The sequence below is a fragment of the Xenopus tropicalis genome, chromosome 7, assembly GCF_000004195.4.
Source record: "Xenopus tropicalis strain Nigerian chromosome 7, UCB_Xtro_10.0, whole genome shotgun sequence".
Lineage (NCBI taxonomy): Eukaryota > Metazoa > Chordata > Amphibia > Anura > Pipidae > Xenopus > Xenopus tropicalis.
In genome coordinates this window covers 53,368,849-53,389,202 of record NC_030683.2, presented here as the reverse complement: position 1 = coordinate 53,389,202, position 20,354 = coordinate 53,368,849, and the positions used below count along the sequence as shown (strand labels likewise).

At 39.8% G+C, this 20,354-nt stretch overlaps 1 protein-coding gene across 18 annotated transcripts in view; it reads left to right on the top strand.

Annotated features, from left to right (window-relative positions):
• Positions 1-20,354, top strand: part of zmiz1 (zinc finger, MIZ-type containing 1) — a 227,222-nt gene that overhangs the window by 114,338 nt on the left and 92,530 nt on the right. For 14 of the 18 annotated variants that reach the window (XM_031904889.1, XM_031904897.1, XM_031904894.1 and 11 more), the window contains 2 exons: positions 3,016-3,085; positions 13,858-13,917. In XM_031904889.1, the coding sequence (XP_031760749.1) occupies positions 13,916-13,917 (2 nt within the window). In that variant the 5' untranslated portion in view covers positions 3,016-3,085; positions 13,858-13,915. Of the gene's footprint in view, positions 1-3,015; positions 3,086-13,857; positions 13,922-20,354 lie in introns of all 18 variants that reach the window. The other 4 variants (XM_012966213.3, XM_012966212.3, XM_018095301.2 and 1 more) reach the window with 1 other exon arrangement.

The window sequence follows — 20,354 nt, the reverse complement described above, 5'->3', positions numbered from 1 at the left end:
CCAACCAACTCTCCTGAGCTCAGATCAAACAAAGCAGAACTTTTATCAGAGACAGTTGTGCCTGTGTGAGCCTTTATTCTTGATTAAATGTATGCTGAATAAGAGTCTGTGTGTGTGTATGCTGTTTGCAGATTCAAATGTATCTGATTATGTATCAGAGATAAAATGGCCACCGGGAGAAAGCTGCTATTTGGTTTAAGAAAATGTGATGGTGCTGGCAAGTGGAGGGGATATATGCAGTACAAATGATACCATTTGGATGGGGGAGGCGTGCCCAACTGATATACATTGTAAGCAAATGTAGGATGTCCTTTAAGGTGCCAAGCAGGTTTGGGTAGTCTTAGCCTTATTGAAAATCTGCCTATGGGAACCAGTTACTGGTCTGTATGTTTTAGTGGGTGAGGAAACTGGAGTACCCGGAGAAATCGTTATCCAACCTAGGAATCCAGGGCTGCAAGGCAGCAGTACTAACCATGATACCCCCCTGTATACTTACTGTAACTAAACCTGATTAAAAAAAAAAAAAACTTATTGAAATTAAAGATTATTATTTAATCTTAATAGTCTTAAATTGCTCATTCATAATAAAAACAGGCCTATTGTTAGCAGTCTGTTGGCTGAAGTTATAGTGTGCAGTGTATGAATTTAATTTAATGGTTGGTTAAGTATTGAGTGCAACTAAGACAGAAAAGGACCAGAGTCCTTTGTTCAATAGACAGGAACGATGTAGATACTGGCTTCCCAAGGCACAACTGAATACTTTTAGGAAAGAGACACTTGTCTTAGTTGATCACATCCATTGTTATTCTGCTTTTTTGTTTTTGTCTCACAATCCAGATTATTCTGTAAAATATACTTTTAGATTTGTTAAAATTGCTTTATTTTTAGGAGCTACAGCCACCTGTCACCACACCCAGTGACATCACGGCCTCACCTTTTCCCTGCCCAGTGACATCACTGCCCCACCCCCTCCCCACCCAGTGACATCACAGCCTGCCTCTTCCCCGCCCCTGTGGCGTAATCGCCCTCCTCCTGTCCAGCGAAAAAAGTCAGCAGAGGTGGCAGAGGCATTAAAAGGTGTGAACAGTTCCGGGGATTACATGTTTAAACAATACAGGGGTTTACAGCCTGAACCGGAGGTGTGAACCATGCAGGGGGCCAGTTAATCTCAGTTCTGATACCATTTAAAGCTTACACAAAGTTAAGCAATCCCAGCAGCTGACAGGTGGGAGGACAGGGGCTGCCAGTTTGACAGCACTGCCATAGGGTATAACTAGTGGCAATCCAATTTTTGGTTCTTTGGGTTGACTCTGATCTTTTTGTTTGGTTGCTGTATCTTGATTTTGACAAAGGTCTTGGTTCCAGAGATGTAGCTTCTTCATTGATTAGAAAATAACAACTTTTGTTAATTGTTACCTTCAGGGCAGGTACTAAGAGCAAAAGCAGAAACAGACCCTTTAGGGGTCCAAGGAATGTATGGGGCCCAGTGAGGCCCTATTTAATGACCAATTTCAAAATATTTTGGTAGAATGGACTTATCTACTAGTGTTTTAGGGCTCCTAAATTGAATTTGCTATGGGGCCCTGTAATATCTAGTTATATTATTGATTAACTTGACTATGTTCTGTTGCCTTTTTAAAGAAGCAATATATTGTTTAATCTATTTTCAACATCAGCTATAAAAATAGAGTAAACTGAAAGCCCCCCCCCCTTCCTTTGCAAGTGTTGTGCTATTTGGTATTGATTTATCAATTCTTCTAAATTTGCCACCCATTGGCACAGGTCATCTGCAAATTTGGAAGCTACAGTACTTCAGCTCCCTAATGGCTGGTTAAGTTTAATACAGTTATCTATGCCTGCATGTTGGCCTTCTAGTACTGACCAATATTCATGTAATATGAAGTTTTGGGGATTGGCAGAATACTTCATCTGCTGTTGCACCATCTCAGCAGGTATATGATACATGAGCAGATTAGAAAGTGGGTAGGAACTGTGGCTCCTCTACACCTTCTGTTGTTCAAGTCGTTCGCAAGGTTGTTTTTTTGCTTGTTTGGTTGGTATATCTGCCTTGCAGTGTTGGGGTTCAGAGATTCAATCTAACGTAGGCAACAGCTGCAAAGAGTTTGTTAATTTTCCCCTAGGTACTTCAGTCTCCTTCTTCAATCCAAAAACAAACATATAGGTTAATTGACTCCCAATAAAGTATGGTAAGGACTGTAGATTGTAAGCTTCACTGGAGCAGGAACTTATGTGAATCGTAAAAAGTAAAGCACTGCATAAATGTTTTGGTGTTAAGTAAAGAAAATCTAATCAAATATCTTATTTTTTTCTCCTTTCTTACCTACAGGTTACATATATATACTATAGTTTATTAAAGGGCTCTTATCATAAAATAATTGTTGCCCCTACTAGAGTTGGGGAGCTTCCTCTACTAGACTGCACAGTCAGGGAAACAAGTTCCATATTAAAGGTAAAGTTAAATATTCAAAGAAAACATGCCTGAGGTGAATGAAAAGCAACATTGTTTTTCTGCTGAAAAAAACAAACTATATCAATCTTTAGGGAAACATTAAATTGTAAATATCTAATACAGTTAATACAGTCATTCTTCTCCAAGGCTCCTGCCTTCTCTCATTGTGCTCTTTATGGTGAGAGACACACAAGGCTGCAGAGTTGTCTTATGTTCTCTCTGTGCTGCAAGAATTGCTCTTGCTGCTTAGTCTCAACGTGTTTGGCATGCAGCGCTTTGCGGTTATAATGATCCCTTGTGCTGTGATTCATGGAAATCTTGGAGAGCATAGAGGGAGGAGATGGATTATAAATGTGCTTGCACACTTTACCCCACCCTTCCCCACCTCCTTCTACAGGGAGAAAAAGCAAGGTCTGGGAAGGAGAGAAAATGTATTCTGATTCCTTTATTGCAGTTTTCTTTTGCAATGAGACTTACCTGTTTGTAGCTGAACCATTAATTGATCTTACATGGCTGTTTGATTTTTTTCATTTTTTTTTTTTCAGAGCACAGATTCATTGATGTTATACAGTCTTTCCACCATGCTGATCTCACCTCTAAACACAAGTTCATAAGGTAATTTTCTGTTACATGAATACATTTATTTAAAAACATACAAAAAAAAAAAAAAAAAATGACATTCTCAGCAGTGAGACTCACTGCCACACTTCAAACTGTCTCAGGACAAGATTATTGGGTTTTCATGGGTTAGAAGCTTCATATAAGTCTAGCATCATCATGCACAATGCAGAGTGTCTGCTGAAGTGGTGTAAAGGGCACCACCATCAGACTCAGGAGCAACATAATGGAAGAGTCTTGGTTTGGCAGATGTCAGAGTAACTCTACCTGCCTGAATATTTAATGCTGTAAAGTTTGGTGGGGCCAGAAAAAGCAAACTTTACAGTGTATATTTGCGACAGTTCTGTACTTTACCAAGTCCATTGCAACAATTTGGGGAGGACAATACACAATAATGCCCTAATGAACAAAGCAAAATACATACAGGGCTAGCTGAGATGGGAGTGGAAGAACACAACTAGCGAACACACAACTGAACAACTGAGGAATGAACTGAAACAGCAGCTGCTATCTAGACCTGACCACTCAGCAGCATTGCTTGACTTTACTAATGATCTTGTGACTGAATGGAAACAAACTACAGAAGAATGAATACCGTTATAGCAACAAATAAAACTGCCCTTAAGGTTTGGGGATAACGTTTTGGCAAGGCAGGGGTCCGGATATTTTTGGCTACATTGCAATGTGTGGAGATGGAGTAATTATGGTATAGTCATTAAATTTATATTTATTTAAAAAGACCATTTCATTGATGTAAGGAGCAATTAGTTAACATCAGATACCACCTCAGCTACTATGTTTTTCATTTGGTTGCCACAGTTCTTTTTCATTGCATTTTAAGATAGTTACAGTGGCTTGCAAAAGTATTCGGCCCCTTGAACTTTTTCACATTTTGTCACATTACAGCCACAAACATGAATCAATTTTATTGGAATTCCACGTGAAAGACCAATACAAGTGGTGTACACGTGAGAAGTGGAACGAAAATCATACATGATTCCAAACATTTTTTACAAATAAATAACTTCAAAGTGGGGTGTGCGTAATTATTCAGCCCCCTGAGTCAATACTTTGTAGAACCACCTTTTGCTGCAATTACAGCTGCCAGTCTTTTAGGGTATGTCTCTACCAGCTTTGTACATCTAGAGACTGAAATCCTTGCCCATTCTTCTTTGCAAAACAGCTCCAGCTCAGTCAGATTAGATGGACAGCGTTTGTGAACAGCAGTTTTCAGATATTGCCACAGATTCTCGATTGGATTTAGATCTGGACTTTGACTGGGCCATTCTAACACATGGATATGTTTTGTTTTAAACCATTCCATTGTTGCCCTGGCTTTATGTTTAGGGTCGTTGTCCTGCTGGAAAGTGAACCTCCACCCCAGTCTCAAGTCTTTTGCAGACTCCAAGAGGTTTTCTTCCAAGATTGCCCTGTATTTGGCTCCATCCATCTTCCCATCAACTCTGACCAGCTTCCCTGTCCCTGCTGAAGAGAAGCACCCCCAGAGCATGATGCTGCCACCACCATATTTGACAGTGGGGATGGTGTGTTCAGAGTGATGTGCAGTGTTAGTTTTCTGCCACACATAGCGTTTTGCATTTTGGCCAAAAAGTTCCATTTTGGTCTCATCTGACCAGAGCACCTTCTTCCACATGTTTGCAGTTTGCCACAAGCCATGTGGGGTACACAGCAAACGGGACTTCTTATGGTTTTCTGTTAACAATGGCTTTCTTCTTGCCACTCTTCCATAAAGGCCAACCTTGTGCAGTGCACGACTAATAGTTGTCCTATGGACAGATTCCCCCACCTGAGCTGTAGATCTCTGCAGCTCGTCCAGAGTCACCATGGGCCTCTTGGCTGCATTTCTGATCAGTGCTCTCCTTGTTTGGCCTGTGAGTTTAGGTGGACGGCCTTGTCTTGGTTGTGCCATACTCCTTCCATTTCTGAATGATCGCTTGAACAGTGCTCAGTGGGATGTTCAAGGCTTTGGAAATCTTTTTGTAGCCTAAGCCTGCTTTAAATTTCTCAATAACTTTATCCCTGACCTGTCTGGTGTGTTCTTTGGACTTCATGGTGTTGTTGCTCCCAATATTCTCTTAGACAACCTCTGAGGCCGTCACAGAGCAGCTGTATTTGTGCTGACATTAGATTACACACAGGTGCACTCTATTTAGTCATTAGCACTCATCAGGCAATGTCTATGGGCAACTGACTGCACTCAGACCAAAGGGGGCTGAATAATTACGCACACCCCACTTTGCAGTTATTTATTTGTAAAAAATGTTTGGAATCATGTATGATTTTCGTTCCACTTCTCACGTGTACACCACTTTGTATTGGTCTTTCACGTGGAATTCCAATAAAATTGATTCATGTTTGTGGCTGTAATGTGACAAAATGTGGAAAAGTTCAAGGCCGAATACTTTTGCAAGCCACTGTAATTAGGCTGCTTCAGTTAAATTCTGAGAATGTTATGATGTGATATACATAGCAGCCATAGTAGAGAGCAGACCCTGGCAATCTGTTGTTTCTTGCAAATGCAAGAGTGAATGCTGTCAGATGACATAGTCACTATTTATTGAGCCTGTATGAGGCTATTTGGGCCTTGTGTGCTTAAAATGCAAGGGCCAGTTTAAAAACCCAGTCTGGACCTGGAAGAGAGAGTCTGCACAGACTAAATCTCTGAATTATTTCAATTCTTACATTGTTACATTAAGTAAATAAGTGGCTAACTGTTGTGAGCAGGCACTCATGGTGGGCATAGTGCCGATCTTTACTTGAAATGGTTCTCTAGCCCTCCCTTTGCAACAGTGACAAGGAATCTTGAGTTAGCTTAAGTGTGAAACTTAAAGGTCATGTAAAGCCCACATTTGCCTACAATGTATATCAGTTGGGCATGTCTCCCCCACCCAAATGGCATTATTTGTAGTGCATATATCCCCTCCATTTGCTAGCACCATCACATTTTATTAACGCAAATAGCAGCTTTCACCGGGTGGCCATTTTTCCTCTGATACATAATCAGATACATTTAAATCTGCAAACAGCATACACGCACACACAAACCCTTATTCAGCATATGTTTCATCAAGAATACAGGCTCACACAGGCAGAACTGTCTGATAAAAGTTCCGCTTTATTTGAGCTGAGCTCAGGAGAGGAGGTTAGTAGAAAAAAATTGAAGCAGACAGCTAGAGCTGAGTTTCTATGGGAACCAGCAATGCCATCTCTTTACTGGCTGCTAGACTGGGGGTTGTGTTTAGTAATCTGAGTTTAGAACAACTGAGTATATCTGGCAAGCCAGAAGTCAAAGCAAATTCCTGAGGGATGGGCCCGAGTGGGTTACAGGAGGAGAAGGAAATCTAAATGATTAAGGGGATGCTGCTGCCTTACTTATTAACCTCTGGACAGCCAGAGTGGCAGGTATTGAAAGATTTCAAAGTGGCTATTCCATGAATACATTTTTGTATGTGGGGTTTACATGGCCTTTAAAGACAGCTGTTTTTCCAATTTCAGACCAATTTCATGTAAACGATTCTTGTAGGATTAGATAGGCAAGCATTTTAATTTGTTTTGTGTTGCACAGTTGAGTGTGAATGATTCAGTTTCTGCAACTAAATAGTCTTACAGACTAGAGTTAAAGATTTAATACTGATGGGATGTTCTAAATTTTTGGAAAAGGCAATGGTATGCAGATATATTTTGTTAAACTTGAATGCCTTTCCTGTCAGTCTACAGTAAATGCATTGTTCCATAAGTTTGGAGAGCTACTTAATTGGGTCTCTGAATGCAAACATGAGAATAAAGCAGCATAATATAAGAAAACTGCAATCTTCTAGTGTCTGTGGGGTGTGTGACTCCAGAAATGCTGGTATAGGTTGATTTCTGGGCAAGCAGTATATCTGAATTTCTTATCTTTCTCATATTACAGTCATAATATCCGCTAGGATGAAAGTTAGAACTTTTTATAAGTGTGTTTTTTGGAAATATAAATCCCAGGTTTGTAGAATTTCAGTTGATTTTAATGCACCTGAAGTAAAAATTACATCACCTTGTATTTCACAATCGAGTTATTACAAATCTTGATAGACATATTGCAGCTTCTCGATTAAAACAAGCTACATTTTAATATTACAGTCTTCGCTTATTGCAAAATACTTTTTGGTGTGTTACAAAGTATAAGCCATAAGCAGCCATATAGAAGTTGATTCTCACTGGTGTGGCTTCATTTTGTGTTCCAGACATCAAATATCTGTTGCTTAGGCTAAAATTTACAGCTAAAATCTCTACTGTGGCTAGCCTTGATGAGGAAGGAATATTACCATTGATCTCTCTTGCTTGGAGTGTCCCTTTCAGAGGTTGCCAGCAAATAACACGGGAAGCCAGAGCTAATTAACTGCTAATTAAATGCAGATGAGGCTAGCCTAGAATATTTAGCTTGGTGTGGTGGGGGTTTGCAAAAAGAAAAAATATAATGCTATTGAAAGAGCCATCCGGGACTTCCTAGAGGCAGAAAAGAAGAAATGGACTGGTTCTTTGATATAAAGGTAATGCAGGACAGGGTTGCCAAGGCGATTTACAGCCCCCTCCCATTAATTTCTGTGGCAACTGTGTGCATCTTGCAGGTACACTCACTCTAGAAAAGTATCACAATTTCAACAAGTTCCTGTTTTCCAAGTGTCTCTGCAGGTTTAGACAATTGCCATAGCGATAAATGGGGTTGAAATGGAGAAGGAAATAATTCGGGCAACAAAATACCCTGAATTGCCCTAATTTCAAAGAAGGAAGTGTAAAAAAAACTCTTATTCATTGACAAGCAACCAGTACAGTGCAGACCGATACAATTAGGACATTTTTTGTCTAAAGGTGGCCGTACATGGTAAGATTTGCTTATTTGGCGAAGTTGGCAAACTAGCAAATCTTTTCCCCAAGATGCCCAACTTGAGCGCGTGATATCTTGCTAATTGTTTGGCCCTAGGCAATGAAGTGGATAGAATAAGTCAGAGCAAGGAACACATCAATGAGCAGATGCAGTCCCCAATCCAACAAAGTCAAGCCTGTCCGATTGACATCTGGACAATTTTTAGCCGGAAATCGGTCGGGGAGGCCTGTCGGAGGTCCCCATACATGGGCAGGTAAGCTGCCGAGTCGTTCTTAAGGACCCAAATCAACAACTGAAATCTTTTTGTTTTATTTCTTTTTATTACCTTTATTACAGGCTCAAATCCATTGACAAGCAATAAGACCAGTAGTAGTATTGCAGCATCAGTAGTGCAGACTGACAGGAAAATTACTTCTACTTATTTATTTCATCACAAAGATCCAAAAATATTTTTTTGACTGCATTCATTGAGTGCCAGTGTTTATTGACTGGACTTTTATACCAATTGAAGCAATGTGCCCTTAGAGGCAATAATGGGTTATAATTTTTTTTAGCATTAAAGGACATGTAAACCCCACACACAAAAATGTAATCAGTGAACAGCCTCTTTGAAATCTTTCAATACCTGCCACACTGGTTGTCCAGAGATTAATAGTAAAGCTGCAACATCTCCTTAATCACTTATATTTCCTTCTCCTCCTGTAACCCACTCGCCTCCCCACCTCGGGAATTTGTTTGGCTGTTGGCTTGTGGGCATGCTCAGTTGTTCTAAGCTCAGATTACTAAACACGGCCCCCCAGTCTAGCAGCCAGTGAAGAGATGGCATTGCTGGTTCCCATAGAAACTCAGCTCTAGCTGTCTGCTTCAATTTTTTTCTCCTGCGCTCAGCTTTACCATTACAGTGCTCAAACAAAGCAGAACTTTTATCAAAGACAGTTCTGCCTGTGTGAGCCTGTATTATTGATGAAATGTATGCTGAATAAGGGTCTGTGTGTATGCTGCTTGCAGATTTTAATGTATCTGATTATGTATCAGAGGAAAAATGGCCACCGGGTGAAGGCTGCTATTTGCTTTAGGAAAATGTGATGGTGCTGACAAGTGGAGGGGATATATGCAGTACAAATGATGCCATTTGGGTGGGGAGACATGCCCAACTGATATACATTGTAGGCAAATGTAGGCTTTACATGTCCTTTAAGTCTATCTGTGCATAATTACTTGTGGCCATTTGTTTTACTCAACATTAAAAGAAAGTGTTTTTCATTGAATATTGAATTTCCATAAAAACTAATACACTAAACTATACAATACTTGAAAACACTTTAAAAATTTTTTAGCTTCGTTCAGCCAGCTGCAGATAAAATAATGTAAGTAATACATCACCAATTGGGTAATATAAGGTACTGCTGATGTACAAATTTTCTCAGTGTGGATAAGTGAACTTAAAAATTAACTGTGCTTTGTATGACAAATCTGTTGAAACTGCTCCAGAGATGACCATGCTTGTCCAGATTGTGAGGAATGAACAAATCTGCCATTCTGCCTAATCATATCTCAGCATATATGGTCACCTTAAATCGTGAGGCAATAATTAATCAGAGGCATTCCGCATAAATAGTCATAACAGCATCCTTCTTATTTGAGTTGAGACACCGTTGTATTGTTGCATAAAGTGAATTCCACCGCTTTCTTAATAGTTAATTTCAGTTTTAACTTATTAGCAATTAAGTTAGAGTGAAGCGCATGATCAGTTGCATCTATTTTGACTAATCGGATGCAGTTGCGCTGGATGCTGAGCAGTCATTTAAGGCTGATGTCAGAAGTGGCGCATTTACAGTAGCGGGGCATATTCTCACCAAGCGTTTTCCGGCTTGACGTCTGACATCAACCTAACCTATCCCATGTCATGTTGGAGATAACAATCCAGCCCTGCATTTTTTTTAAGCCTAAATTCTACTTCACACTGAATCATAACATGAAATAAGGTCTCAAAAAGGCCTGTAGTAGATCATTATTGCCCTCATGGCATGGGGCTGGTTGACAGCTCGCAAGAGTTAGGCAGCACAATTCTGATTCAGCGACCACATTGCACATTAAATGGCGCATGAATTCTGGGGAAAACTAAAGCATTGTGTGAAAAAACCTTGGCAATTGTGCTCGGAAGTGCACTTTGCTCACTGCGTCAGGGTAAGTGAATGCACCCTTACTTGTCCTGTACTTTGTACATGACTAAGGCAGCATTTTTTTGAATGGTTTGCAGTTTAACAGCTCCTGAGTACTTTGTGGCTAATATATTTAAGTGGTAAAATAAAATATTTAGATAAGGTACTAATTAAAGATGCCCTGACAACCAAAGATAGCTAACATAACTAGTTAAAATAATGATGCTCAACAGGTGGCCCATCTGTGCTCAGCTGCAGCCCCTATGCTGGGCAACCCAGCAGGATGCATGTGTCTGTTGTCTGCACTGATTTTAAGTTTTTTTTCTTTTTAATGTAATTTTCCTTGTGCTACCTGCCTACCTTACTTATCCATATTCCTGCCTGCATTGATATATATCTCTTGTGGACACTGTGCCACCCAGTGTTATGCCAGGAGGATTTTTGTGAGTTTGGCCACAGTTATGAATTTGTCACTATGCACAGGATTCCCCAGTGAACAATTTTTCGGTCCCTGGCAGTTCCAAGCACTGTCTCTGCACAGCTCTCCATCTGCCGGGAAGAGGAACATTAGCAGTCTGCTCATGGACTGTTGATTAGCTCACTGCAGCACAGTATATTTTAAATATCCAGCCTTAGTTGTTGGTGCTGCAGAGTTTAAAGCTCTGCTGATCATTTAAAACTAAGATTAATTTTGGTGATGTTAGTAAATAATACAATGTTTTAGTTCTCTAGATCATTTTGCTCTTGTTCTTGCTCTTGTTTCTGTGGTATTAGAAGAGGAAATTCCATGTGTTTGTGTATTATATTAAATAATGCAGCATATGAGCTGTATGCAAAATCTGTTGACTGGTTCATGTAGATGATGACTGCACCCCTTACTACTTTGCTGGGATGTAGATTCTAGACATAAGATATTTTTCTCCCCTACAGATAAAAGTTAAAGCATTGCTAAAAAGATCTGCTGTTTGAAAATGTTATCCTGTTCGTAAACCATCCTGCATAGCTTTCTGAAGAAAAGGACATAAAGCTGCCCAGATGTTTTAAGAGTGGTAGAAACCGGAGGTTTATTAGGAAATAATTCTTTTGTGTTCCTGTAGGGAAGGGAGGAGGAACCACTCTTCCCAACAAGCTGCATGCTGTCTTAAGTGCAGTGCTTCAATCTGTACATGATATTTATTTTGCTAGAGGTATTTAGATAAAGCAGAAGGTTTAACCATTGTACCACATAGTAGAATATGTTTTTGCCAAGAAAAGCTACTTGATTAAAAAGATATTTTCACTAATAATGTGATTTGTCCTTTTTACTGTTTTCATTCAAGGTTTTCCTGGCATTCTCCCTTGGTGACTTCCAGGGAGGGAAAAAAATGTATAGCAAAATGCAAGGAACACTGTGACATTAGTACATATGTGTCTCGTCTTGCTTATGGTCACACAAAATATTTATAATTGTCAGAATTCAGTATAATCTTCCTTCTTTTAATGGGGTTTCTGGAAAAGTACTGCCCTTTCTATATTTTTTCCCTATTAATAACATTGGCATCCAGCACAATTGTTACCAGCTGGTTAAATAAAATACCAACCAATTGATAACCCTATTTGTTCCCATATTCCTGCTGTACAGGACTACATGTTTGATGTGGTCTCAAACTGTTTAAGCCACAATTAAACTGTCTTTGGAGAAAAAAGGTTGTTTTTGTTGCTGGGGTCAATGACCCCCCTTATTTTAAATCTTGAAAGAGGCAGAAGAGGAAGGCAGATAATTAAAAAAAACTTTACAAATGAAGACCTGTTAAAAAGGTGCTAAGAATAGGAAATTCTATCAGATACTTTAACTGTGAACTGTTCCTTTAAGCGGACTGTATGGATACAAACACGGTATTCAGTAGGGTTTTATGAAGCAACAATTGTGTTAAAAAATGTGCTATGTGTAATGTGTAGGTGTCAGGGTGGCCATACATGTTACAATTACGATTTTTCCTATGAACAGGTTTGTTTTCTCTATTGATATCAGTGTGTGTGTCCCTACTTTTTACAGTAGATCTGTGTTCCTAAAGTTATAAACACCACTAAATCATATAATAAATGCTCTTTGACTTACTCAGTAGAGGTCCCTTTTAGAGGATCTGAGGGCATCCTTTAAGATTAGTAAAATCTTTGCCAACCCATGCCCTATAACAGTGTTTTTAAGGCAAGCAGGGCTGATGGGCTAATGGGTCACAAAGGGTGGTCTAATTGGCTTTTAGGAAGATATTGGGGTTTAAAGGAGAAGGAAAGGCTACATCACTGGGGGGTGCCAAATGTTAAGATGCCCATACACCTTCAGATCCGCTCTCTTGGCGATATCGCCAAGTGAGCGGATCTTCTCCTGATATCCCCCACCTACGGGTGGGCGATATCGGGAGAATCCAGGCTAATTCGATCGTTTGGCCCTGGGTATAGGCAAAGTCGGTCCGGGGACCGCATCAATTTTAGATTTTTTTTACCTGCCTGATTGATATCTGCCCGATTTCAGGCCAGATATCGGTCGGGCAGGCCCGTCGGTAGTGCCCATACACGGGCCATATGTGCCATACCTGAAACCCTTGGGCAGGGCTCCTGTTAGGAGAAAACTGAAAGAAAAACGTTCACTGGCATATACCCCGGGCTGGTGCAGTTTTCTCCTAACAGAATCACCGGCCAGGGGTATCAGGTAAGCAATTATAATCACTGGGGGTGCCTAACATTTGGCACTCCCAGTGATTTAGCCTTTCTTTCTCCTTTAAGAAAAAGGGCCAGTAACATTAAAAAAAAAAAAAAAAAAAATATATATATATATATATATATATATATATACATGCATAGATTTTATCTTTGTGTCAAGCAAATGCAGATAAAATATTTATTGGCAGAAAAAAATATTTTTGTGTGTATGAGAGGATTTTGTTTAAGGAACAATGAATAACATTTGACCCTAGTTCACCAAAATAGCGTGTTACCTGCAATGCAATGTGGACCCTACAGCCCTACATGGCTGTGTCCACTGCTACAAAGGAGTTTATTTTTGGAAATTAAATCAGGGCTACTAAGGGTAATGCTACACTGGGCTGATTCCCAGCTGCATACTCAAGCAGTTTTAGGCAGAAATATGCTGCATGTGCCTGCACCCAAGCTGATTCAGTGCTTTTGGGTGCAGGCACAACTTTTTTTTAGAGTGGAGGGGCTGATTCTTGAAAAGCGTTTTTCCCCTTGCCAAGAATCAGCCCCATGTGGCACTACCCTTAAGCAGACTCACTATTTTAAGAAGATGGCTCACAGCCATGGAGCCATCTAAAGCTGCATCCCTTGCTATTCCCATCCTTCCAAAAATTGCATCTTGGTGTTCATAGCTGAAGTTCTCAGTCTGGACTCAAAGTTTTAATCGGGGGGTCTTTTTTTAATCTTAATTACAGTGTGTTTGCTGTTGTAGTTATTCTTGGATGACCTGCATTTATTTGGGAAAAAACTTATTTTCTGCCTTTCATATACTTAAAGTAAAAGCAATATACATGATCATTTATGTGTAACTTTGTAATGAGGCAAGTTTCCCGTGGAAAAAGCCAATTTGCTGCGATGAGAAAGCACTTGTGTGTCATTGCACTAAAGTTTGTGTTAAAATGCTTTAATAAAGTTTTTAAGACTATTCATTTCTTTCTTCGTTTATGATGCCTGTTTATTTACCTGGTTTATGTCCTTAATATGTCTTTCAGGACAATGGATTTAGTCAAGTGAGGAATAAGTCTGCCCAAGAGAGAGGTGCGCTGGCACATGTGGGTAAGGATTGCATGGCATTTCTATGACTTTTATCTCTGATAAGATAAGATGACGTGGCCTTCCAACACTGCTGCTGCAAAACAAATTTATCTGACTGGTGGTTGTTATACCTTCTGTACAGATATATACATATACACAGTCATGAGTACAAAATATATACAGGTATAGAACCTATTATCCAGAATGTTCTAGACCTTGTGATTGATATGGGGGGTCTTTCCATAATTTGGATTGTCATACCTTAAGTCTACTAAAAAATCATTTAAACATTAGGTAAACCCAGTAGGATAGTGATCTGACCCCTCCTGCTCCCAACCCGAACCCTACCTGACCCGGCTTCTACCCTGTATTTATAGACCTGCGCCTGCCCCAATGATGTCACAAAAGGGGCATGACGGGCACGCTCCTATAAATTCAGAAGCCAGAAGAGGCAGCCGGCAGTGTTAGGTCACGGAAAGTGAGCGGAAGAGGTCAACCCGAACCCGCCCATGACTACAAGTGATATCCCGAGGTCGGCCGAAGGAGCAGGGTTTAGCAGAAAGTGGTGCAGTTTGTGCAGGGGTGGGGTCGGGTAGTGGGGTAGAGGGCTTGGTCAGATGTGCATATGAGACCTCAGTCACCCCAAGGTTCAATAAAGTGATGAAAAGTTAAGTACCAAGAAGGCTATGAATTACAGAATTGCTATTGCTGTTTCTTGCTTCCACTGCACGTAATTCTCCCCGAATGCTGGAAGTTGCAGTTTATAACATCTGCAGTGCCGCTTTTTGCTTACTTTTAGCTAAATGCCTGCTATAAACAATTAGTAGAGATACAAGGTAAAGAATTACATGTATGGGCAGAATATGTTAGTAGATGGGTATGAAAAGTAATTAAGCTTTATTGTAGTTTCCTGTGTTCTTTGTTGTTCCTGCATAGTAACAAATGCTATACACATAGGGGTTTCCATCTTATCTGCTTGTTAGAGATGCTGCCAAGAATCATGAATACAAGGTCAGTTTTCACAAGGTCAAACTGGCAAGCAAAGAGATCCCTTATCGAGCCTGGCCAACAATTGCCTGACCAATTTCAGACTGAAAATCCTGAAAATTGATAAGGTTATAGAAACTGCCTGGACCTGTTGGAAACATTGCTAAAAAAATGCATGGCTATGATTTCTTTGACATTGTCTTGTAACCTTGAACAAGTTGTGTTAGAAAAATAGTGCAGAAATACAGAAAATCAGAATTGCTAGATTAGAATAAAAGTTATTATAATGATGCCCATTTTTCATATGATAGGAATAACAATTCAAATTAATTTAGGTCTCAGACATGTAACACATTAGTATTTCATGTGATTCTGATCTCAATTTTTAATGCAGTTGGTTAAGATTTAACTCACATATTCTCAACCCCCCTGACTCAGGGCCTCCTTTGGTGGTAAAACTGGCCCATGCTAAACAACTGTTACTGTAGATAGATGGTCCAGCTTGAAGCTATTTTGATTTGAGAGGACTAGTCACACATGGAGTAGCATAATCATTGATCTCCGAGAAGCTCCAGATCTATTGTGAGTAAAACAGTTTTCCATGTGACAAGCTGTAAACCTCTACATCTTGTCACATGAAAACCTATTTACAATAGATTTTGGGCTTCATTGAGATGAATGAGGATGCAATTCCTTGTGTGACTGGTGTGCTGTGTCTTTATTTCTAAAATGTAATCTTGTCCCACTGCAATAACAGTGTGTCCAACTCATCATGACAGTATGGTTCCTCACTACTTCATGTCTTATTGTTGAAGGTGATCAAATAACTATAATTGTGGACAGGACTATCTAACTACAGGTCAGGTGGCCTAATTTGGCCCCCAGAGGAATTTTATGGCCACCAAGCTGCTTAAAGGCTCCAAACAAATGTCCCAACAAATGTTCAATCAAATAACACAATTTCACTAAAATTCAAATCACAGCATACTTGAATATATTATTAATCATCCTTTCTCAAACTCCAGGGATGGATGTTTTGGAGCCAGTGTTTCAAGGCCAATTTGTCCCCATGGGCAGTCTCTAGTGTATATGCCCTAAGAAAAAATGACCATCAATAAATATATAGACTACACTATTTAGACTGCCTTGCACAGCAGGCATCGCGTGTTTTAAAGTTGGGTAGCAAACAAAGGTCATTTGTTTTGGAATGGCTTTAGGATAGAGATGATGGGTGGGGGTAGTCTCAGGCATGGTTGATTTAATGCAGTGGAGCTATCATTGTGTCATATGTCATTGTGAGTGCAATGCATGATGTAGACACCTCACTTTGTCTTAGCAAGTCTTGGCTTTTATTCCCAGGTGAGCTCTGCCTCCTGCTGGTGTTAATGTCTGGCAGTGAATCAGCATACTGAGCTCATCCTTGTCTGCCAACAGGGCCAGAATGCAGTGTGTGAAATGCAATAAAAAATTCCCGATTTCAGATTTTTTTTTTTGTACTATTTTTTTTTTTGTACTATTTTTTTTTTTTATATTGCTTTGTAAAAACCACACACAAAATAACCACTAATATAACAATATATTTATGAGTGAGCAGTTACCATGATACATTTTTTGGAAAATTGTTGTTTTGATGTTTTATATAGGACATTGCTGATTGAATATTTTACCATAAAGGTCATTAATAGAAAAGTGCCTTTTGGTGGATGTGGTTAAAGGGGGAGTGCTCAAAAAGTCAGAATTGGCTACAAACCAAAGTGCAGTGCATATCTTCCTTTACTGCTGCTTAAGACCACCTACCAAATCCCACCCCACTTCACTGTTAATTTTGTGCACTCCTGGAACCAATTCACTAGCATAGAAAGCACAACTGATGAAAACCTTCCCTAGTAACCTGCAGGGCACTGCTACCTAAGGCATGTTTCTTGAATTGCCTTATGGCAGGAGGGCCCCTGGCAATGTGTACGGCCCCTCTATCCCTGTCACTGGATTTTACTTTTAAAATGCCCACCAAACATAGGGTTATATGCTTAAATTAATATTCCACAGCAAAATGTTTCACCATTTCACCATCTCCAGGTCTAGCTTTCCAAGCCTTTTTTCTTAACTGTACAGTTCTTGGAAAATTCCAGAAAATGATGTCACTTGATACTGATAGAAATGGAATGGAGGGCTCTTGAATGGTGCTAATATTTTAAAAAAAGCAATAATGAATAAATGTAAATTAACCCCTTAATATCCACAGTCCTTATGGGAGTTAATGCCCATGTGTTGGTTTTTTTTTTCCCTAAAAACATAACCTTTTACTGCTAAGAACACTTGGGGTTTTCTGCCACTCCTCACCACCAAATCCTCACCATGAGGGAGGATGGATAGATACTCATTGACCTGAAATGCTTTTCTCGGAAGAATGCAGCAGTGACGTGAGTTGGTCAGATCATGAAAGGCTTGAAATGGCTAGAAGCCAGCTTGGGCAAAGCTCAGCCCCCCATCCAAAGGAAGAAATGTATATTCTGTCCAACAAAAAAACAAAACTGCTGATCACTGATGTGGGGGAGGAGGTGAGTGAAGGTTTTAGCAGAAAAATATCCCCACTCTCCCTGTGAGAAATGCAGGTCCTTGCAGGTCACATGGTCTCCTTTCACTGGTGTAGAGATGGAATGTGAGCTGTGGTATTTCCTGAGACTTCATAAACAGACAGAGGGGGTGGGGAGACAGTGGATGAGAGGTTATTTTGAGACAAGGGGGGAGGGAAAATACTGCAGGAGAAAGGGATGTCACACTGCTGCAGTGCCTTGACCTGCAGAGCCTATAGATTTGATTTGCAGAGACACAACCTACTGGAAAGGCATATTTTTATTGTACTGTTGGAAAGCTGACTGCTATAAATTCACTCTTTTGCAGGGTCAAATAGAAATAGTTACTGATTGTTCAGTAAAGAAGATAACAAAATATATTGTAGCATTTGATTTTATAATCAGAGCTGCTATAATAATAATTATTCTGTAGCTTTAGAATCAATTTTTCTTCAGTTTTTGGCCTAGTTTCAGATGCAGTTATTGTTACTGGGAAAGCATTGTGAAGTTTCTGGATATTTTCCTACCATGCCTTTTGTCCACTGCATTGACCTCTGTTGTGCATATATGCAGCTGCTCTTTCACAGTATTGTGTTATATAGTAAAGTTTGTGCACAAAAGAAGAGAGATTTTCAGCATCTGAGGATAATGACAGATGAGAAAATTAGTTGCCTGCAATAAATCTGCTCTACTGTAGGCGACTAATCTTCTTCAAATGTGCTCTCACCAGTTAAAATGCGAACTGTGGTTGGCAAATACACGGCGTGACTCAGAAAGTAGCTGTGCCGCATATGTTTCCTCATTTTAGCTGGTGGTTAGGAAACGAGGGTTGTTGCCAACGGTAGCCACAAGTTATCTGTGTATCATTTGTCACCCGGGTTTTGTCGCAGCTACAACTGACTATAGTTGTTTAATTATTCGCCGTCTACTTCTAACTCCTTGCAGCTTTCAAATAGGGGTTAATGACCCCAGCAGCCAGAAGACTATTGCTCTGTGAGGCTACAATTTTATTGATATTCTCCTAATTATATTCCTGTCTCTCATTCAAACCACTCCCTGGTTGCTAAGGTAATTTGGGCTCTAGCAACAAGATAGCTGCTGCAACTCAAAAATGGAAAGCTGCTGAACAAACACTGAAATAATTAAGAAAAAACTACAAATAGTAAAAAATGAAGAACAATTGCAAACTGTCTGAATATTACTCTCTAAAAGATACTAAAAGTTAACCCAAAGGTGCACAACCTCTTTAAAGGAGAAAAAAGGTAGTTGTGCAATAAAATTATCATATTTTAATTTAGTTTGTCCCATCCAAATTGTTATATTTATTTTAATTAATGGGCACACTCATTTTTAATTAATGCTCATTGATCAGCTTTTCATACTGGCTTGATTTCAGTCGCCATGTTTACTCAGTTGGCTCCACTTCCCTCAGTCCCAGTTTCCTTTGCTAAACTCAAGTACAAGGGCATAACAAAAAAAAAAAAAGATTTGCAAGACAGCTTTGCACTTTGTCCCATAGCTACTGTATAGAAACAGAAATTAAGTGAAATGTGAAACAGATTCTATGGACAGAATAAAGATGATTGCTATGGCTTTAATACTAAACTCTAATAACATGAAAAATTAAAGATGCCACACTTCCTGACTAATTCGTTAACAAACAATGGATAGGATTAAAGTTATAAAAATGTTAATACAGTTTACTAGTGATGAGTGGGTTGGCCTGAAACCCATGGTCTTGTGGCTTAACATATTATGTTGGTGGGTTTTTGCAAAGAAACTAATCCTAGGACAGAATAATTCAAAAACCTGCTGTTTCTTTAATATTTTTAAGCCTTGAAAGGTAGATAGATTGTTCCTATTAGTTTGTAAATTCCACTGTAAATAAAAAAACAAGAATTCTCCCACCTTTCTGTGAAAGCATACACAATTGACTAAATGACCATAGGTGTTCAGTATGCCTGGGATACAAAGCATGGCAAGTGGCACATTTTCATGTAACTGTGTATAATCCCCAGCAGTGAAGATCATTTTTAACAGATCCAAACACCGATGTTAACCTGTTTGTTTGCTTTACATATATTACATAGAGGGTGATTTGTTTAACAAATTCAGTCTCTGCAATATCATTTTCTTTATTAGCTGGTCTAAAGTTTAATATTTCTAGGTCCAAATATGCATTGTACAGATGCTTCTGGCCCAGTCATATTTACACTCCCAGACATTTTAAGTGAATATTGTGCTACTCTCACAAAACCATGGTGTCCAAACAACAGATTATATTCTTAGTGTTAGGAACTGACAGTGTCGGACTGGAGTACCTAAGGCCCAACAGAGAACTCAACCACAAGGGCCCACCATTTCAGCCAGCAACAACCTGCCACAAACCATTTTAATTATTATATCTCTCTTTCTCTCTGCCTTAAGCCTTCATTTAAGGCCCCCATACACGGGGCGATAGAAGCTGCCGATATCGGTCCCTTGGACCGACTCGGCAGCTTATCAGCCCGTGTAGGGGCAGAAACGAGGGGCCTGGCCGACCGATATCTGGCCAGATATCGATCGGCCAGCTTAGAAAATCCAGTCGGATCGGGTACCGCATCGGCTTATTGATGCGGTCCCCGAACCGACTGCCCCATTGCCACGTGCAGAATTCGATCGTTTGGCCCCAGGGCCAAACAATCGAATTCGCCTAATGCCTCCCCGATATCGCCACCCATAGGTGGTGGACTGTCCCTGATGAAAGCTTGAGTTGGTAGCTGAAACATTGGATAAATAAAGTTTCACAATTATTTAATGAAACCATGTGACTGCTTCGTGAAAATCCTGTGAGTGCTGTCAATCCAATTCTGCATTTCAATGCACCTTGCACTGGCACCCAGGTATATAGAGGG